This window comes from Lacerta agilis, chromosome 1 (genome assembly GCF_009819535.1).
Source record: "Lacerta agilis isolate rLacAgi1 chromosome 1, rLacAgi1.pri, whole genome shotgun sequence".
Lineage (NCBI taxonomy): Eukaryota > Metazoa > Chordata > Lepidosauria > Squamata > Lacertidae > Lacerta > Lacerta agilis.
This window is the reverse complement of record NC_046312.1, coordinates 62,484,287-62,509,852: the sequence shown is the minus strand read 5'-3', so window position 1 is coordinate 62,509,852 and position 25,566 is coordinate 62,484,287. Positions and strand designations below refer to the sequence as shown.

At 38.7% G+C, this 25,566-nt stretch overlaps 1 protein-coding gene across 1 annotated transcript; it reads left to right on the top strand.

The window, feature by feature from the left end:
- The first annotated feature begins 10,196 nt into the window (after positions 1 to 10,196).
- Positions 10,197 to 25,322, top strand: IMMP1L (inner mitochondrial membrane peptidase subunit 1). The gene is made up of 7 exons (XM_033151284.1): positions 10,197 to 10,325; positions 11,656 to 11,839; positions 12,275 to 12,406; positions 13,336 to 13,424; positions 14,364 to 14,490; positions 22,741 to 22,851; positions 25,065 to 25,322. Exons 3-7 carry the CDS (start codon positions 12,302 to 12,304, stop codon positions 25,131 to 25,133), a joined length of 501 nt encoding a protein of 166 aa, XP_033007175.1. The 5' UTR covers positions 10,197 to 10,325; positions 11,656 to 11,839; positions 12,275 to 12,301; the 3' UTR covers positions 25,134 to 25,322.
- The last annotated feature ends 244 nt before the right edge of the window (positions 25,323 to 25,566 follow it).

Here is a 25,566-nt window from a genome sequence, read left to right as displayed (position 1 = left end):
CTTTTCAAATATGGGCAAGTCTTGTATAAGGGATTCTTTGCTTCTGACGAGCAATGCCAGTTTCAGCTTGAATTGCAACAGAAATATCTCACAATAGTATTTACACTTTTTTAAAGTCTGTACCAGGAGTCTAAATTATAGCATGCTTTAATCATTTTAGATCTGAGAAGAATAAAAGTGTTAAACAATGTTAGAAATATCTAAGCTGAAGGAAATTTGCTTTCTGTTAACACATGTCAGTGAAAACCAAAAGACGTTTTCATTGTCTGATGATCACTCAGATGAATTTCGATCAAACAAATTATCTCTGAGAACAATCCCATAAACAGTCCTCTAAATAGTTATTTTTATGAATTACAACCAATGTAGTGATAGTGTTTTCAAGACCTTGAAAAATTTAAGATCCCAGGATGTAAGGCATTTCCTCCACCGTGTTTACTTTACTAATGCCTGAACTAGCAGCTGAATGTACTGTGTTATCTGCCATTATTCAGTAAGTTCAGTATCTTTGAAAAAACGGGCTATAAAATTTTACTGCAGGACAGCACAGGTCATTATGTATATGGGTTTTTCCAAGGTTTATAGAGTTCTTGCTCAGATAATATTTGTCATTGGTAGGCAGCACTTCTAATGTGTACTGTGCATATTCAAAGCAGAAAAAGGTGTACATATTTGGAACAGGAAAACATGTTGAGCAAATGGAAGAGATAATGGACAATGCATGACTTGTACTAGTGCAAAGATTAAAGAAGCACATAAACTACATCAAGGGTGCAGTCCTAATGATACCTAACTTGGAAATAAATTCCATTAAAATGAGTAGTGTTTATTTAGAAATACTTAATATCCTGGTGTGGGATTTGTCTAAGCAGCCCCATCAGTGGAAGCCCTTCACAATGGAGTCCGACCCCTTTTTTCCTCCCCCTGTGTTCCCCACGACCATCGCAATTGGCTGGGGGTGTGTGTGTCACAACAACTCTGCAGTTATCCCGGGTGCCACATTCCATTCTAAAATTATGAGGGCTTTGTCGGGGTGGGTGAGAGGGAAGTCGGCTGTATGCAAAATCCTTCTAACCTCTGGATCCAGCAAGTGTTAAAATATAAGTCAGGCTAGCTTCCTGTATTGAGGTGATAGCCTGTTTGATGGACCATAAAGGGAAACAAGGGAAAGGAGCTCTATGTGAGATAGCAAATGGGTGAGGCCTCTCCCTCAACTCATAGTTAGAAGGGCAAATCCTGAGTTTAGAGTAGAGTTGGAGTGGTGTGACCTAGAAGTAAAGTTGTAAGCTGGAGAGAGAGTCAGAGCAATGTTTGAGAACTGTTTGAATCCAAGGCTTCGGCTATGGGAGAAGCAAGACCCTTTAATGCTATGAACCCCTCCATTGTAGACTCAGGTTTTATATACGGTATGTGTAAATAAACCATGTATTATAAAGACAGCACAGTCTCCACTGTACCTCATTCCAAAGGAAACACAAACGCTGGTTAAGTGTATGGAACCTCTTGAAAGATTAGGGTGGGGTGCCACACCATTTTAGAGGAATCCTCATCCCTAAATGTTCAGGGTGTATGCATGCCGAGGGTTACAGAGGAATGGGGGAGACAGAAAAGCCATTTTCAATGAACTGAACTCAATTCCATGAGTTGAAAGTTTGTCACTATTTTGAGGATGAGAAATTAGTGCTCAGAGTTAAGTATAAGTAAACGTTCCTTTGTTTCGGGTAGCTAATTGCATCTGTTTGTTATAGGGAAAGGCATGAAGTGGCATGGTAAACAGGAGATGAATATGCTATTATGCTGATTACATGTACCTTGGCATATTTATCAACAAGTTGCAAGGCTGGCCCTAAACATTTTGCTACCAATAAAAGGACAAGAGGGGACCTTCTTCCCCATTCTGTGTACAGAAGCCAATTGGACCGACAGTGGATTTTATTTAAGTATACCTGAAGGCAGCCAGCTATTTATGGGGGTGTTATGACTGAAGGGTACAGCCAGAAGGCTCAATGGAAAAACCTGGGGGGCTGCCTTTCTGCCCCACCTCCAGATTCATTGCCTGAGCCTAATGATAGGTCTGACCTGGGTTTCCTGGGACTTGGGTGTTGTTCCAAAGGCTTCCCAGAGACTAGAGTTTTGAAGAGGGATTTGGAGGAAGTAATTTACTATCACCTAGCAATGTTATTGTTCAAAACACAGTTCATATCTACTTTCGTTTAACCAAAGACACAAATTGCATCTGTGGGTCTTGTGTGCATCTGACTGAAAATAAGAAACATCTGTGAATCTGTGAATCCTGTTTCACTTGCTCATTAACATTTTGGAAGCAATGGAAGAGGTCATTAGTTCTTCAGAATGGCTTTTCCTTAAATATGACCACTTTATGACCTCTTGATATGCCAGGTCTCAGTCTCAGAAACAAATATGGCAACAGTCAAACTCCATTCTGCTACATAACTCTGATTAATTATTAGAAGGCTATCAGTACTTCTGTACAAGGAAACATAAATGATATAATATAAAGATAGTATGTAGTCATATCAACAGGCACTGCTATAAAACGAAATGGCATGGCAGAGACTCAAAAACTTTTTTCCTTTTGTAAATTTTTAAATGTGCACATATAGACACTTATATGACAATTCAAAGTTAAAGTGTATTGTTGCTTTTAAGTTCAGGCCTTCAATTTTTTAACATGATACTGATGTAGAAAAAGTTGGCTATACTTGGCTTGTGAAGGGCTTGATCCAAACCCCATTAAATAAATAGAAATATGACCTCTGACTTCACAAAGCGATAACTGAGGCTTGTTTGTCTTTGCTATGCCAGGTTTCCCCCTTCTCTTTTACTTAAAAACATCATATTTAATAATGTTTGGTGCTGCCTTTTATTTTATTTCATGCATTTAAAAAGTGGCCTAAAAGATAAAAGATTATTTCCAAATACATTCAGTATATCATTTATGAGAAGAGCAACACATTAGCATTGAGTTCACAATAGATCATATCGCTTTTATGCCATCTTACAAGCTTAGCAGCACAAACAGAATAATCAACATATTATTTGGCTGTCATCTGCTGAACAGAAACCAGAGATCACAAGGTGGTTTTCCCTAGCTGCAGTGATGGCCTTTTTTGTTCCAGGCCCCCATCTGGGAGGGCCATGGTGTGTTATCATATGGAACGCGAGGTTTTCTGTAATCTGCTTAGCTGCACTGCAGTTTGAATCTTCATTCCATGTTTGAGTAATTTATAATTTTAATGAGACCATGGCTCTTGTGGGCTTTGAAATATATTAAAAGCTCTTTTGTGCATATGCTTTTGTTCTTGCTTAATAGGCTCAGTGTATTTAAACCTGATGATTTTTTATTCATGGATTTAGATGTCTGGGGATTAACTTAGACTGAATATCATTGCACTCATCTATTCATGTTTAGAAACTGTGTATTTGTATTGCTTATCCAAAAATAGAGAAAAATATAGCCATGTGATTAAATATTGATTTCTGTTATTTGTCACATAAATGCAACAGCCTCAAATGAGTATTAATGGAGTGTTAATTATCTAATGTGGTTCCATACACTGTTACTATGGTCATATGCATCCCAGTTTTTATCTAAGTAGCTAGGTCCATTGAAAGCAATGGGGCTTTCTTCCAAAAGTGTATACATAGACATGGGTGTTAGATATTTAAAGATGGTTGGAAAAATATGTGTTGAGAATTTATGTAGAAAAATTATGTAGTGTCATAAGATGTATATAAAATATAATAGTTTGGGCAAATTATTATTTACAACTTTCAATAATTTCTGCCCATCCTTCATACGGGCAGTACAAATAATATTGGTTTCCTATTTACTTAAATGGCAATAAACTCTACACATCTAACAAGCATACATGTGCAGAGATGATCCTGACATTTAAGCCATTGGAGAAGGCCTCATGCAGGAACTTTCTGTGTGAATTGGATCTCCTGGGTGCAAAGCACACCCTGGAATGGGTTGGATATCCCTGATGGGTTCACTTTCCTTTTGAGGTTTTTTTTTGAAAATCGGGGCTGGGAGAGGGGAGTGAGTTTTAGGCTAGGAGTGGATACTGGGTCCTAAAGTTGTAAAAATACCTTTTCAGCAGAGATCTTTGTGGCAGCTGCTTATGAGCAGCCATTCTCCCTCCCTGCAGAATGTCGCAGAACAATGCTATGTCTTCATGCACTGTGATTCCAGTGGACATTGCGGGGGCAGTCCCTGATGGAAGTGGTTGTTCCCCTCCATAGCCCTTCTAATGAGGTTACATCATGATGTAGCTTCTTTCCACATTTGAAGGGTGGCAGATGGAAAGTGGTGGCCACAGTGAGCTTTTGCAGCAGTGAAAATGGGAGAGGAAAGGACTTAATAGAACTTAAGTACCCACCAGCTGGTAACCCCCACCACTCAAAAACCTTAGGTACTCCCTCCTCAAATTCCAAAAGCCCTTGTGAACCCAGCCTCTTGCTTTCAAGGCAAAAGCTGATGATCAAAAACTTTCAGCTCAACACAAAAAGAAAACACATATCAGTGTTGACTGCCCCAACGAAAATAACCCTTGCATGCAAAATGACACCATGTCTAGCACCTGTACCCCATGCACTCAGACAGCTTTAGGACCACTAATTTCCAGAGAAGCGGTAAATAATTCTCACTTACATATTAATAGGCATTAGTTACAGATGTATGTCATGATCATAGCTGTCAACTTTTCCCTTTTCTTGCGAGGAATCCTATTCGGAATAAGGGAATTTCCCTTAAAAAAAGGGAAAAGTTGACAGCTATGGATGATATCAGCAATACGGAAGCAGTTTCATAAAGATTTTGGGAAGCTGATTGAGGAAGAATTTTGAAATAAACACGTAACAGGAAATCCCATTCTTCAGCAAACTTGTGAAGGATTCTGAAGGCTACTTACATTTCAGACCTCTTTTGTAATTACTTTTCAGGGAAGGCTTGACTTTCTGGTTCTTCCAGTACAATATGGACATTTGGCAGCTGAGATGGTTTTTACACGTCTTCACATTTTGCTTTGGTGTGGGATTGTACAACCTTGTTTAATTATTTACAATCTTGCAATATGTATTTAGCCTGTTTATAGCTGATAGCTTACCACATAGAACTTGTATGAATGTATCCTTATATTTCAAGTATTAATCCTAAAATGTGAAACTGGTGATACAAATGATAAAAAACATTTGGCCCCTTCTATTTTGTATGTGCATGGAGCTTGTTTTTCTAGTAATGAGTTAAAATCAAAAAAGTATTGGCTTCTGTATTATTCCAGAAAAAAGATGGATTGATATATCTCAAAATTCTACAACTCACATAAATGTCAAGGTGCAATAAGCACATATATATGTACGTTTCATTGATTTCAGTTGGAATTTATTAAGAAGAAAGTAGTTATAATCAGGTACCCTAAATAGGACAGCACAGAAACAGAAATGTTCATTATCAGTAAGCTTATTGATAAATTTATGTGTCCACAGCAAACATGATTAATTAACAGGGAGGATTTGAGTGTATATTAAATTGAAAATTATATATTTGGTTTACTTAGTTGTGTATTTAATTGGTTTAAAGATTATATATGAATGGCAACAACATTTTAAAAATTCTTATCTTACACTATTTCATGAATTTGAGAAAGCCTTTGGTTTCAGGAAGTGGATAATTCTATCCATGTTTCCTGCTTTTATTATGCACAATGTCAATTGTAATCCAAGATTACAGCAAACAAGATGTTAATTTCCACACACAGTCCATGTACATTTCACTTAGAGAGCTCCATTGTTTCAGAAGCCAACAGCAAAAAAGAAATAATGATTGTGCTATCCTCACAGGAGCTGTCAATAAAAGATGTAATAGGGGATTTAGGAATCTGGAAATGGCCAACTAATTTATGTGAATCTATTTTACTTCATCTAGAAAGGCAAAGCTCTGTTTCGTCTACACTGCATATTGCAGAGCACAGACTCTCTATAGAAAACCAGGCGGCTGCATATGGATAGTCCCTTGATATCATTCACTTGCTGTGTAATCTTATTATGCAAAGTTCTAATCTTCACCTAGAATGAATGCCTCTGGGTCAGAATATAGTCATATCAGGGTTTTTAAGGTCATGTTTTGTGATCCTTAGCTTATTCTTCTAAGTAGGACTGAGATTTAAAGGGTATTCCCCAGACACTAGCAGAGATAGACAGCAGAACCTGCTGCCTTTTTGGAAGACAAGACCAACATGAGGTCCCTGGTAGGATTAAACTTGATTTGTAGCTGTAGGATTTTTTAACAGATGTATTATTGGACAGGGAATAGGGGCCACCAGCACAGCGAAATTGGATCACGATTGGCATTCTCGGGGAGTCTGCTGGCTGCTAAAACAGCAGCTGCATGTGGATTTGACTTCTTTCAGGTGAAGCGACTTCCAGTCATTTGGAAAGGATGGGATGAAAAGGAACCTTGGTGATAATTTTGATGTCTGCAAGATTTAGTACCAGCGTAATGGGATTATCGCTAACACCTTCGCTGCAGAAAAAGCCACCTGGCGCTATAACTGGCAGCAACTGTGAACTAATCCTTTCCCATCTCTTGGATGTCATTCACGAAGCTCACAGCGATTTCTACCCTGCTAGCTGTGATTAATTTTATAAACAAGGGTGGGGGGGAATCGGGTAATGAAAAATGCAGATTCTTGTATTTATATTTCAGATTTGACTTTGGGCTGGATGAAAAGTATCAGGTAAAATGTGTATTTTATACCACAAATCTGAATAAGTGTCTTCCCACATCAGTTTATATTTCTTGGATGAAGCCTTGACAGTGAGTTATTGCATAGTACATATCAATGTCATGAATTAGCCATAAGCAATTAAGGCTGCACTCCAGAAAGGCTCACACTTGAAAAGAAATCTGCACACACACAAATTGCCATGCTGCATAGGCATGATCTAGGGAACAACACAAACTGTTATTTTCCATGGAGCACAGAGGTGATACACCTTTTGAACTGTTTTACAGCAGTTAGCACAAGGTTACACAGTTTTGTGAAAGTATTTCCACAGTGCACCACACAGATTTTAGCTGAAGGAATGTTTATGCCCATGGTTGTATATGAAAGTTGGTGATAAGTAGTTCAAATAGTACTTTTGTTGCATAGGTGTTTATACTTGCTGTATTTACCTGCAGACAAGTGTACTGTGTGACAAATGGTTAAACATCTTGAAGTATTACATTAATCTCTTTATAATTAAGGCAGTACTGTTTAGGAAATGTGTGAAGAATATTTTTTCAGGGAAATGCCACTAATATGCGCCTTCTAACGTAAATTTACAAGTACTGTAACTGAAGCACAGTGCTTCTTTATGCTGGATAACCACTTTGTTCGAAGACCAGAAACTTTTTGTAGTCTCAGAAGCTTCAGTTAAAAAGTCTGTTAAAACAATACAAGAAGCACTTGACTTAACTAATTAGCATGTCCAAGCGCATGTTTGTCTCTGCTGATCTGGAAGTGGCCTGAAAATGGGGCTGGAGGGGCTGGGTGAGTTGGGTTGGGCTCATGTGTGCTCTGCCGATGCACACAGGGTTCAGGAATGGAACCCTTGCACAAAATGGTCACCACCTGTACTCAGGGTAGGACCTCTATATCCTGGTACTGTGTCCATTTCCCCTTCTTTCAGTATTGTCCCCTTCCACCTGATAAGATTTGACACAACAATTTATCTTCATCTCTCTCCCCCCTTTCCTTCCATTGCCCAGCACATTATTATAGGAAAACTCCCTTTTTATATTTGGAGGGCTTTGGAAAGTTACCTGACCTCTCCATTATGTTGAAGCACTCTGTCTTCTGCTATTAAAAGCATGGTATGGTCAAAACCTAATACTTTGTGAATGGAACAGTGGGCAGTCTGCCTGCTTTGTATATTTAGAGCATATTGTATGCTTTAATGACACCCAGGGCCGTCTTAGCCATAGAGGCTAGTGGTGCGGGGAACCATGGCGCCACGTTCTGGAGGGCGCCAGGGAAGAGGTGGAGGCTGGACGCAGCGCCTCCCAGAATCAGCTCGCCGCCCTCGTCCGCCTCCGCCATGCCGCGCTGCGCCCGGAGCCTCCTTTTGGGAAAGCGTGCCGTTGCGGCTGCCCCCTCCCCGGCATGCCCCGCGCCCTCCTGGGACGTGTGCCACGCCCCCATGCAGCCAGCCAGCCGAACCCGGCGTGCAGCAAAGTGTGCAATTGGGATCTTGGCTATGCATATTAGGAGGCGCAGGACCCGGCAAATCCATAAACTCCTGGAATCCTGATTGCATGCTCTGCTGTGCCTCCCCTGTGCTTGCGCGCTGTGCTCGACTGGCTGGCTGGCTGCAGAGAGCGAGAGAGAGCAGCGCCACCGTCGCTGGCTGCCTTGGCATCCTCCCTCCCTCCTTGCCCTCCCCCGGCCAGGCACTGTGGCCAGGCAGTCAGGCTGAGCCTTTGGCCAGCAACCAGTGGGGAAAACCCATCTCCCCGCTCTGCCTTCGCGCAGCCACCACAACTGGGAAGCAACAGGTGAGGTGGGGAGGAGCTTGGAGGGTTCTGCGTGAGAGTTGTGGGGAGGCCAGGAGAGGAACGGCCCTAGAAGTATTCCTCTCCCCCCCTCCCCGCACACACCCCTCTCGCCATTTGGACATGCACATTGCATGTTATGCACCCCCGTGGGGAACCTTTCCTAAAAATGGTCAACAACTTTGGGGGTCCCCCCACCTAAAAAAGGTTGACAATTCTGGGAAATGGGGGGGGGGCGCGCCGGAGGGATCTTCGCACCACGGTGCCAGATATGCTTAAGACGGCCCTGATGACATCCTTAGAAGGAGGACTCAGTTTCTGTAATAAGCCTGGTGTAATAAGCACTATAACACTCAGACTGAAATGGCCCATATATATGAGTAGAAAATTGGGCAAAGAGCCCTCATGAGATCTGTGCCAGAAAAAAGCTTTAACTTCAATATTTTCCTTGCATTACACATGTTCTTGACATCTTGAGTGTTTTGGTTTCCAAAAGTTTTCATATGAAATATTTATTTTATGTAGTGCTTCCCACCTAACTTTCTTACGTATATGTTTTCTCATGCTCTCCTCAGGTGTCTGGGCCTTTCTTTCTCTTGTTATATTCATCTTGTGTTTGAAATAGACAACTAAGCAATTTCTTTTCGGCTCAAATTGCTCTTTAACAGAGGAGGCTATTCTAGCAATTATTGCAGGAGAGACTTTGTTACTGTAGCTCCTGCTAGATACTTTGTGGCCATTAATTCCCACCTGTTCTATGGCACTGAGTGATCTGCTGACACTTAATCTTTCTTTTACTACCTACAAAAATGTTTTAAACTCACAACATTTTGCCCTCTGACATCAAGGTTTTACCCATAGTCTTATAATTTCCTGGGTTGATTAAAGCGCAACACTTTTTCTGTGGCTTCTGAGTAAACTATGATTGAAAGTGTAATTAGTTCAGAATACAGCTGTTCCCGTTTCAGTTTACGTGTGCCCTTTTGCCCATATTCCTGACGCTGCATACATCAAAAAGGAAGGTAATTTATTTTAAGGTTTTGCCAATGGTATACCTTACATATCAACTTTGTGAATAGTGGGTTAGCAATTCCAGCATGTTACTGAAATAGTTTCTCTGTGCCTGTTACTTTTGAATAGTGCATTAGTAGCTTATAGTAAGACTGCCAAATCCTTGATGTACTTAGGTACAGTATTCTAGAGATTTCAGCCCATGGAGGATAACAGCTTGGAAAGCAGACAAGTATGGAAAACAATTAAGAACAACAGCCAAGAAGTCAGTTTTGACTAAAGAAAAAACAACCACAATAAAACCACCATCTCTATAGGCTTCTGTTTCTCATTATAGTTGATTTTTTTTGCTTTAAATATGAAAGTAATGATTCCTATCCCAACACTGGAATTAGCTGCACAATCATTTAAAGCTTTTCCTATCTTTTCTCTAAAATTTCAAAGATATCCACAAGTGGATATAATGATACTGGATAGGTAGAGAGCTAATTAATGTTTTCCTCTTGACAACTGTGCTTCTGTTATTGTGTTAATGTGTTTTGCTTCAGTTGTTATCTAATTTCCATATATAAGTTTTAGAAGTTTCTTCTATATTCAATTGATGCATTTGACACCCAGAAATAAGCACTTTGTTTTCTCATAGGAACTCATTAAATGGAAATAACAGAAGAGAATCCTGATAAGTCTTAATGTGACTGTGAGCCAGCAATGTGATGAGGCTACAAAGGAGGCAAAAGTTATTCCACAGTGAGATGTGAGAACTTGCAGTAGGGTTAGGGAAACATATTTTATAAGCAATGGGTAATGTGTATTTCTCTTCATGTTTCTGGCACATTTCTATTATATTGCCTATTATCCAAAATCATAACAGAAGCAGCATGCCTTGTGGGGTGGAGCTGCAATGCTAGCTTCCTGGCAGGTGTGTCACTGCCTCTTACCAAGAGGGAAAGAGCAAGGTATGAGGTGTGGTGCAGGTGAAGTAGTTGGGTGAAACGAATACTCCTGTTGTTGGACTTGCACTACACTGATCTTCCCTTCACCTTGCCCTCTACTTCCGTGGCAGCAGTGGCAGCACACCTGCCAGAAAGCTAGTGTTGTGATTCTGTCCCGTCAGAACCACCTCTGTGTTTTGAATACAGTGGTTCCTTGGTTTAAGAACAGCTTAGTTTATGAACAACTTGGATTAAGAAAGCTGCAGACCTGGAAGCAGGTGTTCTGGTTTGTGAACTTTGCCTTGGAATAAGAACATTTTTCGCTTCCTGTTGAGTGTGTTCCATTTGTAAATTGAGTCCCCCGCTGCTATGGGAAAGCACGCTTTGGTTTAAGAACAGACTTCCGGAACGGTTTAAGTTTGTAAGCCAAGGTACCACGGTGTCTAGACTGGGACTGGCGGATACCATATTGTGATGGTACCATATTGAGTGCACATTTGACATCAATCTTTCATAATGAATGAAACTTAAGGATATATGTGGGAGCTAATATCATAACAATTTACAGATGGATGATCAATGACCATATATAATTCTGTATGAAGAATTAACCCTTTCAAGAAAGGTTTTCTCTCAGTAGGTTTTTTAATATATTTTCAAGTCAGATATATTGTAACATGCTAAATTCAGCCATCCTTATAATGTTTAAGCGTTTGATTCTTGTATAACAAATCTCACCACCCAGAAACTGATCTGATTAGTAAGATATATCTTTTTATTATTATTATTATTATTATTATTATTATTATTATTATTATTATTATTATTATTATTATTATTTTCCACTGGCTCAGATATATCGTTTATTACCCAAACACAAATAGCCTAAATCTATTTCAAGAAGAAATGTAATGATGATTTTAATTTTTCAGTTCAGAACAAGAATGGTCATATTTAACAACATTCCTTCAAATGATGTTATTCACTGATTGCACGTTTAACTGTTTGCTGTCTGTATATAGTAATTTACTGTTTTATTGTGATGTAACCCACCATGGGACTTTTTGTGAAGGAATGGTAACGAATATGCTTAATAAAGACATTTAAAGGATCTAAAAAAATACTTACCAAATCACATTTTACTCCATACAGGTTGAAATTTACCATACGGAATTTACTCTGATAGTTCCGATTTATGTTGGCAATGCTGGGCTCCAAAAGCAGACTACATACAACATCGTCTGGACTTGCCTAAACAAACAATTCTGGAATGACGTTATAGCCAAAATTCATCAGTTCACAGTCTTACCAGTACCAGCTACCAGAAAACTGCAAAGTAAATGTTTATTATCTAAAACTTGAATTAAATCATGTTAATTAGTTATTTTAATCTCTTATTCTCATTGTTTGTGTTACTTGTTTTGTATCAATGCTTTGTAATTCTTTAATTATGTGAAATACGTAATGAATGAAATAAGAGATTAAGAAGAAAGCCTAAGTGGTAGTTCAGATTTGGAATGTCTTGCTGGAAGGATAGTTGCACTTTTAAGCAATGAGGACAAGTTGCTTCTGTGATTTTTTTCAGCTCCACATACATAACCCACATTAAAATTCTTTTTGAACTTTTGACCAAATTAATCTCCCTGAAAATTAATTTGAATCCTGGTTTTTGAAATGAAGCATCTTAAGTTAGTGTATTTTATAAATTCTGTTGAATGCTTGTACTATGGTGAGAATTCATATCTGGTGTATTTCCGATCCCTTAAACTAGGACCAGCTGCACAACCATAAAACTGATATGTTGCAAGATATCATTAGAAAGACTTTTCGACTTCTTGGATATACTATTCAGTATGGGTGCATAGCACATTGTGCCTTTGAATACCTTGGAGGAATTGTTGTGGTGAGTTAACAAAGGCTATCAAATAATAAAATTACCATGTCAATTTTCAGTTTCTTAGCTTTCACACCCCAGCCTTCTGTATTAATAAAGAAGTATTTGAAGTATACTCATTTAGACTTTATAACTTGAACTTTTAAAGATTTCTTTAAACTAAGCAGGGAACTCATGATTCTGACCCTGGTGGGTTTTCACCACCTATTAACACCTTTTTTTAATTTACCCAGGTTTTTAGATTAGTTTTAGCTATGGAGTTAGGCAGTTGTGCTCACAGAACTTGTTGCCTGGTTTTTATAGAATTGCTTTTGCCTTGTTATTTCATGTACTGTTTACTTGTAGTACCTCACACTAGGACTGTTTGAATGAGGAATTGGATAAAAATAAGTAACTAAAATAAATGATGCTCCTCTGTTTAACTTCAGCCCCCGGAAACTATAGATACATGGCTATTTTCATAGGTTTAGGGTTGACTGAGCAAGAGAACCTAACTCAGGAATTATTCTCTGGCTCATTATTTAATCTGAGCCATAGAAGAATGTGTAGGTTTGTAATGCTTGCTTCTCCCAAAACTAATACTAAACTTCACTGACATCTCAGGTGAGAATTCAGGGCTCAGTGGAACCAGAATCTATAGAGAGAGACATCAAACTGATAGAAATCAAGGAGACAGGTTTACATATGCAACATGGTCTTGAAAATCAACCTGGGGCACTCTAGATATTTGGAGTACAACTCACATTGGTATGGCCATCCAGGCTGGGACTTCTAGGAAGCTGTAGTCCAAAATATCTGAGGGGCACCAGGTTGGTGAAAGCTGAGTTGTTTTATATTTACCAGATTGGCCTAAAGATACTGTAATTTATTTAGTTAAAATACTACATGTGATAACATACTTCTCAAATAGTAATTGTCATCTTTATTTTTGTTTTTAGTGTTCAGGACCTTCAATGGAGCCTACAATTCAAAATTCTGATATTGTGTTTTCTGAGAATCTTAGCTGCCATTTTTATAACATTCAGAAGTATGTTGCTCCAATTTTCCATAGTTCTGTTTGTACAGATACTTGCTTACTGATTATGCTTATCTTTATAATCATAGCACTGCTTTTATTGTTAATTTTGTTAATATTTTTCATAAACTCTTAAGTTACCTATTTTAAATTGGGAGAATAAATGAGTATAATTTTATGCCTTCTGGAAACTTTCCTGATTTGGGATATTTTGGCATTAATTCAGAGACTGAGAATTCATTGTGGAGTTTTCTTTATAGCCATCCTACTTTAGGATTGCTTATTTTTAGCTTATCTTACCCTATATTGTAATAGACAACTAGAGTTTATCTCTAGGAAACAAATTCACAGAGCAATTCTCTCCAGAAATGCCATAAATGCCATTTATTATGGTATCCAAATGCTGCTTTATTAGTAGTTTATAGAGCTGTAGATGTGTACACAGTGTTCAACGGTCATATAAAGGACCAGGCCCTATGCATTAATCCACATATTTGCAATCTAACACTTAATTGCTGCTGGATAACAATTTGGAAATAGGTCGTGGTGCAAGTGAGTGGGAAAGCATATTGTTAGCCAGTTTGCTAAATGCTTTAGAAAATGGGAGGCCAGCCTGTGTTATGGGTGTTGCGTAGTTTGTATGGGTGAGCCATAGTTTGTAGCACTTGATGCTGGTCACACACAGGAGAGGCTACAGGATTGGTTATGAAGGACATAAAGGCAGGGCAATGATTCTCCAACACTGCACTGCTCCTTGAATCAGTAGATAGAAGGCAATACCACCTCAAAGTGTAGGGGCAGGGTGGAGCCTGCACTAGAATGGCATTCCCTAATAATTCAGACTTGACATTTAGCACAATGTCCCGAACAGTTGGCCAGCACCAATTAAAAATGTGTACATCATTGACATCTTTCTGGATCCTGACATTTCCTCACAACCTTTTTCCTCAGAGGTGATATCATCATTGCGAAAAACCCAAGTGACCCCAAATCAAACATATGTAAAAGAGTAATTGGCTTGGAAGGAGATAAAGTCTGTACAAGCAGCCCTTCAGATTTTCTTAAGACCCACAGTTACGTAAGTAGCATTGCTTATCATTCTTTTTGAGGACGCTTGTAAAGCACCTTTTTGTTTGCATGGCTTTAAATTTAATTCAGCATTTCACGTCGTAAACGTTCAGTTGCTGTGGGTTGTTTCCACTTCAGCATTTGTACAGTGACATTCGCTGAAAGGGAATTTCACAGTCCCTTTTCCCCACTCCAGCCCACCACACACATTTACACATTCCTTGAAGTTCCATGGGACAAGTTATAAGAAGGCATCTCTGCTGAAGAACCAAAACATGTCAAAGTTAAGCAGTATAGCCACATTTCCCAAAGATTGACTGGATATTTCTGGGTTGAGCCCAAGATCTATTCTTAAGCATGACCCTTCAGGCAGGGAACGACAGTTGTAAAGTAGGCAACAGCTTTCAGGGATTGACGTATGTTAGGTCAACTTTTTAGCACCTGAATTTATTGTAACCTCAGAATGAATGGAACAAAAATCCTGTTTGGTATATTATACATTCCATATATAAATAAAATTCTAGTTCAGTGTGGCAAATAGGTGCCATTTTTGAGTACATGGTAACCATGGTTTCCATTTAAATGGTTTTCAGTTTTGGCTATATTAAAATTTTTACTACATGAATTTATATAGCAAGTCCTTTCCTGTGGAATTCATTTTAAAAATTCAGATTCAGTAAGTTCTGCTCTCATAATCTACTTTATCTTGCTTGATCCCTGGAGTGAAAAGAATAATGTCGTGTTTGACATGACACCCCTTTGTTATGGAGATAAACATGCAAGGCCCTAAGAAATGGATGAGTATCACTATTAGTCTCAAATTCATTACAGGATTAGGCAGGATAAGATGTGCAGTGTTAATGTGGCAGGGTTAACACTGCTGTATCATTCAGTCACTAAAACTCACAACGTATACAGGATTAACACCAATATTGTATTATTTCTTTTCCTATTTAATTTACTGACAAAAATACAGTGATTCCAGTGAATTCCATTTTAAAGCATTATGTGTTCATGCTTGTTCATGAATTCTGATTAAACAATTGAGGAAAGACAAATGGAAACTGAAGCTCCTTTCTGAAAATGCAATGAATATAAACTTTATCTGGTTTTGGCTTAGGAAATATGTCACTATGCCAACATTATACAGCTGCACGAGCAGCTTTGTGTTAAGATAGGATTGGGGGATTTGAAATAAAGCATGACTTTAAATGTTTCTTGCACTTAAATGGAATGGAACACCTTGAAATTTGAAAATACTAGGAAAGGTGAGTGACCTAGAACAGCTGTGACATCACATTTCACCTTGGAACTAAGGCAAAGCCTCACACATTTCCTGAAGTATCCAATGTCTTTTCCATTGACTAGAATAAGAACATCAACAGCCACATATAACTTTCATATTTTGGCATAAGCCTGCCAAATTTGATAGATAAATGCAGGGGTTTTTTTTTTTTGCAAGAGGGGCTTTTAAAGTTTGTTTTTTTATATAAGTGATGCCCTCCCTCAACCTGTGTTTTGTGGCCAATTTGCTGTGTTCTTTGTTGTGTGTTGTTTGACAATGTATGCTGTGTAACACAGAGTTAGAGAACTGCTTGATACAAACTATATAACCCTATATACCGGTACTTGTAAAGCCCTCAATGACCCAGTTTAATGATTTGTAACAGCATTCTAAAACAAAATGTGTTTCGGTTATTCACTTCAAAATTAACATCAGAATTAGGGTTGCTTTAGAAAATGTATTGGCAACAAAACTTGGTTTTTTTCATAATTGTATTAAGTGCATTTATCACAGTTCAAATTTAGAACTATATATATCAAATAATGAATATTGTATTGTTGCATTTGCCTGTGATTTAAGTGTGTCTGTGTTACATTCTATTTACCATATGTTCAGTTGGTGCTGTTGCTATTTACAAACTGAAAAGGCAAGCAGGAAAATTGAAATAAACTAGGTTATATATTGCAAGGCACTGATATGTTCAGCCCTTGTGTCACTTCAACAGAAGAAGGGTCTAGTAATGTCACTTAATACAGATAGGACCTGTAAATAAGGAACCTGCTTTTTGCAAGTCGTAGTGATAAAAAGCTGAGATACAACTCCATTTCTCAGCAACACTCTACTGATAATCAATTACCACATACTGCTAATGCCCTGACAACAGCTGATGTGGAGAAAAATGTTTACTTTGTGCTAAAGTGAAGTTCACTGAGGAGATGACCTGCCCTGTTCATCCTGTGGCTATCTCTAAAGCTAACACAGGCTGAAGATTGAGTGTCTTAATATCTGCAAATCTGAGAACAGGTTTTATTCAGCTCTTTGTTACATTCACCAATGTAGGCTTCTAGGCTTTAATTTTCAACATGTACAGTAGATATCTCTGTATTCAATAGGTGGAAGCAGTATGCTTAAGAGGTCTGTGAAGATTCTGTAGTGAGAAACAGGGCTGCTGTTTAGGGCATGGAGGTAACTGAGGGTGGTTCTTGTCAGGAAAGATTACTGCAAAATCAAAAGAATAAGCATTATTGTTTCATAAGCCATCTGTTAATTGTGTGTTTACCTTGTAGATATTGAGATAAGGGAGCACCAGTTCTACAGGTCTCCCCTTCAGCTCACCTATAACTTTTTACCAGGCAATTATTGTTATTTTAAAATCAAATTTCTTTCAAGTCATACATAAGAAAATAAGAAGAGCCCTGCTGGATCAGACTATACCTATACCTATACCTATAGGAAGCCTGCAAACAACTCATTCAATGTATGATTGAGTTACTTAGAATTGTACAAAAGTACAATCATTTTCAGTGGGGTGGTGGTATCTCCATGTATCAAATAGGTTTCATTGCACTGAGTTTTGCTGCAATATTTTAAGTTCTTGTTTTTGTAATCTGTCCTCACAAAATTGCTCTCCCCTTCCCCCCCATCCATTTTGTCTATTCAAATTGGCTTACATTTTTTGATTTCTTTTTGGAAAATGCTTTCTGATTACAGCTGGCAACATATACACCCTAAAAGAATAGCCTTATTTCCAAGCATGACTATGGCAAATTTGAATGGTTTGGCTTTCTTATCCATTCAGGGGGAATTGATTGGTTGCTTCAATATGGTGGCAATTCCTTTTCTCTTTCATTTAGAACATAGTAAAAGTACTTCACCCAGGTTCAAAGACTCCAAATATTTTTCTTTTCCAGATCATCTACAGGTTTTCTGTAACATTATTGAAGTCTTTTATTACATTGTTGTGCATACTTCTTCCTCTTATAAGGGGCTGCTTAGTCCCTTTTTTATCCTGTTGTTTTCATTAAAATCAGAAACCTCGTTCATAACTATGTAGAGCTAAAAAAAAAAACAAGACCAGGTGGGGAAAATGGAAAAGGAAAAGATTTTTAAAAATACAAACATGAACTTGCTGGTAAAGAGAAGATTAATGGTTGAATTAGTCAGTATGGAAGGGATAAGGTTAGTAGCTTTATGGTTAGTGCCCAAAGGCCTAATATGTAAATAAAATACAATGACCACACAAGAGATTGCCTACACAGAGATAACAATAAAAGAATAAGGAGCTGCTTCAGTGTATATATAGACCTAAAGGATAGCAGTCTTAAAAGGGAAAGGAGAGCAATACAGTGGTACCTCGGGTTACAGACCCTTCATGTTACAGACGCTTCAGGTTACTGACTCCGCTAACCCAGAAATAGTACCTCAGGTTAAGAACTTTGCTTCAGGATGAGAACAAAAATCATGTGGTGGCAGTGCGGCGGCAGCAGGAGGCCCCATTAGCTAAAGTGGTACCTCAGGTTAAGAACAGTTTCAGGTTAAGAACAGACCTCCAGAACGAATTAACCCGAGGTACCACTATATAATATACTGCTAAGTAATAATTAACGATATTTGCCTTTAGACAGCAGTGAAAAGTTTCTATATTGCTTTAAACCTTCCATGTATGGGTCCAATTAACATCTAGGCAAGTCAATTCTACGGACTATCCCACCTGCACTCTAAATTTTAGCTGCAATTTTGAAAGCAGTGGATGGAAGAAAACTAGATATTCCACTTTTGAAGAAGTGTGCATGCACACGAAAGCTCATACCACAGACAAACTTAGTTGGTCTCTAAGGTGCTACTGGCAGGATTTTATTTTATTTTATTTTATTTTAGGATTCTGTTAACTTAGTTGTGCCGACTGAGTTCACTAGCACATTCATATACTTCCTTAATCACCTCTTTCTAAATATACACATACTGCGCGATAAACACTCTCCAAAATGATTATAATATACCAAGAGTAATAAATGAGTAAATGGTTTATTTAAAGTCATACTACATAGAGGATTAAAGATGGCAATTCAGGGAATAGGTTTTGTGATCAGAGAGCAGAACTTTTGATAAGCCTGAGCCATTAGCATCTAAGTCCCCCTGAAGGTGGGTAAGTGCACCCTAAAGGCTCACTGTACACACACACTACGTATTGAAAACATACATTTACTACATACTTCACAACATAGTGCCTCTTAATGCTAACAATTTGTTTTTTTTACAGACAAGTGTAAAGGCTAACTGATGTAATAAAAGCCGCATGGTGGTGGTTTGCTAAACTTACATGCATCTCTACAACAAATGTCATGTAGAAGTCCTGGGACCATTTAAAGAGTAAAATAAAATAATCTGTACTCCATGTGACCTGAAACATACAGGAAAATCTATTACTTTTGAGGGGTTTTTTAAAATTATTACTTTAGTTTGCATATATCTTAATTATGTGCAATTTAACTAATCAAATATATAAATTTCATTAGTACCCAGTTAATTTGTTATTTGATATGGCAGACTCTTTTATCATGTTTCACTTTAATCAAGAAAGGTAACACCTGTGGGTTTATTCACAAAAGCTTCTTTTGTCAGATGAATACCCACAGGCAATGAAGCAATTACATTTGTTCCTTGTACCACTTCGACCTCCTTAGGAATAGATGATAACTTTTTGGCTTTCATTCTTTTGTCCAACAGCATGTCTAGCTTTTTTCATTGAAGGAAGCCACTGAAATGTAAGGTAACAGAGAAACAAAATAAGATTCTTTTTAAACTCAGAGCTCTGATATCCTTGGTGGTGGAGTGCCTGCTTCCTTCGCGGTGTTAAAATGTGTTGGGCCACCCTTTGAAGAGGAAAGAGCGGTGAACACTTTTTGAAAGAAACAATAATTAGAAAGCAAATATTTGATTTTCATACTTAAAATTAAAATGCTAAGACATAATTCAGCAACAGTTCTTTTTGTGGAGCTTTGTAATTTTGGATGTATTCAGTAATTTAGAATGTATGCCTAGTTTTTTCCTAATGTTGTTCCAAGGAGCATACAACAAAATACAAAACATTTAAAGTATCAAATTAAAACAAAAGAAAACAGTAAGGTAGTCACTAAACATATTGGTAGCCACTAAAATTTCCAAGGAAGGGCAGCAAGTTCTTTTCAGTGACCAAGATGGTCAAGAAGCCCTGGTAGCTGAGCTGTAAGTCCTTGTCTGTCATCTTTAGGATATGAAAATTTTTGCAGTGTGTTGCTCCATGTGTTGACTCACCTACTTACCAGCTTTGCTTCAGTTTCCAGGAAGGGTGATGTGGCAGTTGGAAGTAGCCCCAGCATGGGCTTCCACCACATGTACAGATCTTTTGACATTTCTGGAGCAGAACAGGAGAGGGTACTCCAGGAGTGGGCAACCTGTGGCCTCCAGAAGTTGTTAAGCCACAACTATAACTTCATCCTTGGTCGTTGGTCATGCTGGCTGGGGCTGATAGGAGTTGAGAGTCCAATGACACTTGGAAGGCCCATAGCATAGCCTCCCCTGCTCTTAGGTTAATGTCGGAAGAGGTGCACAGAATAGCCAGTGGCTTTACATGCCTGGGCTACTAATAAATTATCAAGTGTGGCCATCACATAGTTCTCATCTCTCCCTAGAGAGGTCAAAGTGTCTCTTACATGGTCGTAATCTAGAGATTATGTAATTTTACATTTACAAATGGAGCTTTCTTTAATAGCAGCTCCTAGATGACTTGGCTATACAGGCTGCCAAACTTTTCCCACCCAACTCTCCTATCTCTGCCCTGACCTTGGCATATAAAAAGTAGGGGCCGCATTTGGGCAATCGTATTGTGGCTTAATAATCCAGCCTTGCCAGAGAGAGCAAAGAAAGGTTTGTTGGGCTTCTCTTGGGAACCTCAGGCCTGGGTCCAAATGCAGCCCTCTAGGCTTCTGCCTGGCCACACCCTCCACAAACCACACCCCTTTTCAGCCCAGCTCTGTGATCTCCGCAAATGCTTTTGCCTAGCTGGAATGGGTCTTTGAATGTGATAATGCCTCTTGTCTGACTGGAGAGGAGGAGGTGAGGGAGGAGTATGCAGAAACTTCAGACTTTTGTGTGGTTGGAAGATAGCATGCTGTGCAGTCAGGTGTCACACCATGCCCACTTTTGCCTCTGCCACCACTTTAATGCACCCTGTTTGGAAGTTCACCCATCACATTCCCCATCCCTGTTCTGGACCAAGACATAGAATCACAGAATTGTAGAGTTGGAAGGGACCCTGAAGCTCATCTAGTCTGCAATTGCAGGAATCTAAAGCATTCATGATAGTGGTTGTCTGTATCTTCATTGTTAAGGGTGGTATTCAACTAAGGTTTACTCATTAGACCAGGCATAGGCAAACTCAGCCCTCCAGATGTTTTGGGACTACAACTCCCATCATCCCTAGCTAACAGGACCAGTGGTCAGGGATGATGGGAATTGTAGTCCCAAAACATCTGAAGGGCCGAGTTTGCCTGTGCCTGCATTAGACCCATTGGAATTAATGAACATTGTGAAGTTAGGTCCATTCATTTCTGTGGGTCTACTCTTTGTAAAACGTAGTTGAATATTTACCTAATTGTGACACAAAACCAATTGTTTTTAAGTGCATTGACTTTGGGCCTGCTTGACCTGAAGGGTCTTACTCAGTGTCTAGGAGACAGAACCTATTCAAATAAACAGAAGATTTCCTGGTTCACACATTATCTTCTCCCTGTGGTGAGAGAATGAGACTGAAACTTGCTTCTGCTCCTAGCTTGAATAGAATTCAGGGTGAAATATTGTCCGAACAAGCCCTTTGTCAATTCCAGGTACGTTAGTGTTGAAGTTAATAAGGCCACTCTTACTGCCTGGCTGTAAAAATGTGATAGAATAGAGTTAGCTAGTCATGGATTAAACATTAAGCTTATTATCTTTTCAAAAAGATTTAAGCAACCCAAAGGCTGGATCTAAGTGTGAGGAACATGTTGGCTGTGACAGTCAAATAAATTTGCAGTGCAATCCTATGACTCTTTACTCAGAAGTAACTGTCTTCAGCAGGGCTTACCCACTAGTAAGTGCGCTTCTCAAACTGTAAAACATTTAGCTGTTTTAGTATATGAATGTCAAAATCCTTGCATGGTGTATTTTGAGTTTTGTCCTGTATGTTCTGGATAAATGTGTACAATTCTGAAATGTGTTCTAGTTATTAATGCAGTTGTGCTACTGCTTCTCAGTTATCACAGGGCCAGTTTAAAGCTGGACCTATGGCATGCAATATAATAGCTCATGCACAGTCCATATAGACAGTAAAAGGTCTCTGTCATATGATAAGGTCACCATCATTAATTTTCAAATTATAAGGAGAGACTTGCCAGTTTGTGATGGTCATTATTGCAATATTATGTGTTGTGGATCCTGCCTGCACATAGGCTGAACTGTGATCTTAATTAGAACTTTGACAAGCCCTCTCTGATAAAATGATGAGATTATTCGTAATTGATGTCACAATCAATTACCATTTAGTTCATCACAAGCTTACTAACAGGTCTAGCCTTAGTGCTGGCCCCAGGATGTTGATGAGTGTGTGGCTGCCCTGTTCATGCTGTTACTGCGACAGCAGGGCAGATTTTCAGTCAACATCCTAATGACCTCTTTTGAAGTCTATTAAATTAATGACCCTGTCACATTGGCCTAACCTCTTACATCTTCATTTGGAAGGTTTTTTTGTGTTACAAACTAGTGTTTTTGGAGCACGTGAAAGAACAGATACTTCGGGGTGGAGGGGTTTCTCTCTCTCATATCTATGTCTGTTTTAAAGAAGTGTAACATTATTAATTCATTGCATGTGTGTGCTGAAGGATAAAATTAGATTGTATTGGTGGGACAAATTTGTATTTTCTTTCCACTATATATTTGTTATTTAATTTTGATCTTTCTCAGGTACCTAAAGGACATGTTTGGTTAGAAGGTGATAATCTCAGGAATTCTACAGATTCCAGGTGTTACGGTCCTGTTCCATATGGGTTGATAAAAGGACGCATTTGCTTGAAGGTATACTCCTGCAATCTAAAACGTGTTAATTTGACAGTTTTTATAAGTCTTGAGGCCCTGAACTACCACAATGAGACATTTTCATTATCTCGTGAAGCACAGGGACCAGGGTGTTAAAATGTTATAGGAGAGCATGATCTCCTCAAATGACTACTGCATTTAAAGATGTATAAAGCATTAGCCAACTGAGTCCAAAACCCACTCATGTAACAACAATGCAAACATAAAATCTGTTTTACTTTAGTTCGCTGTGCCCTTTTTATGGGCGGTATATGGAAATGTAACATTAGAAAGGAGTTACATTTCTGTTTTCCAGGCTCTTCTCAAAACACATAGAATATATAAGAAATGTTCTATGCCGCTCAAAATATTGGCTTGTACCCAACAAGCAATGCACAAAATCGGGTTCCAAGCTCTCTCCATGTGGCAGATCCTCCTGAAAAATTGGAACCAGTTGTCAGGGGACCTTACAGAACAGCATGTGGCAGGTGCAAGTGGAATGCCTTTCCACTTCCACAAGCAGGCACTTGCATGACTCCCAATACAGATCCTTGATAGATCCCAATGCTTTTAATCTTCCATTTATTCCCTCTCTTCCTGACTTCTCTTAACCCAAATATTGATTCACAAGAGGACCCGCACTCTAATTTCTTGCTAGCTAATGTTAAAAAAAACCTTTTATCTACTAGATCAATATCTACATGCTGTCCCGTCTTAAAATATTCTAAATAGTCTAAGCATAGTTTGTTCTTCTATTTACTTAATAACTCTTATCTTTAAAAACGCTTTCCATCAGTTACCTAGATAAGAAGCTAGGTGAATAGGTTTTTAATTTGTGTTAGATCCCCCCTTTTAAAAATGGTGTTATGCTGGCAATCCCCTAAACCTCCTATAAGACGACAAATGATAGGGAGGTTTAGAATTAGCCCTACCTTTAAAGTAGGCACCTGACTTGGGTGTCATGAAAAGCTAGTAAATATAATGCTATTTTATTTCTACTCTAGAGTCACTTGTGGTGTTTTTTGCCTTAACTACCAAACAAAACTTTGATGGACTTGAATAATTTAGAGGAGCTCTATTTACTGCTCTGCAGCTTTTGAGTTCCTTAACAACTCATGAGTATATTACTATCTGGATCATCAAGTTGTTTGTTTGTTTGTTTATTAAATTTGTATACCGCCCTATACCCACAGGTTTCAGGCAGTTTACAGGATAAAATCATGATATAAAAACACAAAACACATAATCAAAATATAAACAAAAAGAGCCCCCAGCACATTTTAAAAGGACATTGGATGTGAATCAGCCCAAGTCCTGGTTAAAGAGGAACTTTTTGGAGGGTGCCTAAAGGTGTATAGTGAAGGTGGCCAGGTGAACTTCCCTGGGGAGAGCATTCCACAGATGGGGAGCCACTGCAGAGAAGGACCATTCTCATGTTGCCACCCTCCAGACCTCTTGTGCAGGCAGCACATGAAGCAGGGCCTCAAAAGATGATTTCAGGGTCTGGGTTGGTTGATATGGAAATAGGCAGTCCTTGAGGTATTGCGGTCCTGAGCCATTTAAAGCTGTATAGGTCAAAAACTTTTCAACTGCGTTTTGTTAGTTAGCATCTCTTGTTTACCTCTATTTGACTTAATTCCTGCCTCAGCCACACCTCAACTAACTGTTGTAGGTAGAACACCTGGCTTTCAGGGGAATTCCTATGACCCACCTAAGCCAGGCTTCCTCAACCTTGGCCCTCCAGATGATTTTGGCCTACAACTCCCATGATCCCTAGCTAGCAGGACCAGTGATCAGGGATGATGGGAATTGTAGTCTTAAAACATCTGGAGGGCCGAGTTTGAGGAAACCTGACCTTAGCACATCACCTGCAACATAGGCCAATCACATCTGATATTAATGAAAATTATTCAAAGCCAATTCCTCCAACCTGGATTGGTAAGACAGAAGTCATAATTCAGTGCATCTATAATGCAGTTTCCTTGCTTCTGGGACTAAGTGAGCATATTTAAATGGGGGGAAATCTCTTCCATATCACAACAGTTATAAGTGGACCAAAGTTATGGATATACATCTGCTTTCACCAGTCACAGTTTATTCCTCTTTAACACTTGAACTGAGAAAAGGGTAAAATAAGAGACAAGAAAGAAGCAGCAGAAGAAAAAAGACGATTACTCTAGATCTTAAGTAATTTATTCATTTTATTTTTACAGCTCTGGCCTCCGACTGATTTTGGATTCCTACGTGCAAGTCCCAACAGTCACAGAATTTGTAATGACTAAGTGAATTAGGCACAGTCATCTATGCTGACTTCTTTACTAATTTTTAAAAGGCTAGTAATATATTTTGATATAAAATAAAGAAGAACATCGAGACGTTCCTTGTAGGTGTAAGGGTCATAATATTGGGAAATAATGTTGCTTCAGATATACAACTATTTCCATTTATCCCATTTATAAATCCTGACAGTCTTACAGAGCTATGCCTTCTTTCATTATGGTTCTCATATCATGCTTACCATATTTTCCCGTGAAAACACACACACCCATGTATAAGACGACCCCTATCTTTTTGGACCGCAACAAAAAAAACAAACTGGGGGGAAATTTCCCAAAGTTGTTGAGCTGCCAAACGCTATACAACCTGGCCAACAATGCAGATTGCACGCTCGCCGTCAAAACCCCACCTGCACACTCGACGCAGCCATGCCTGATT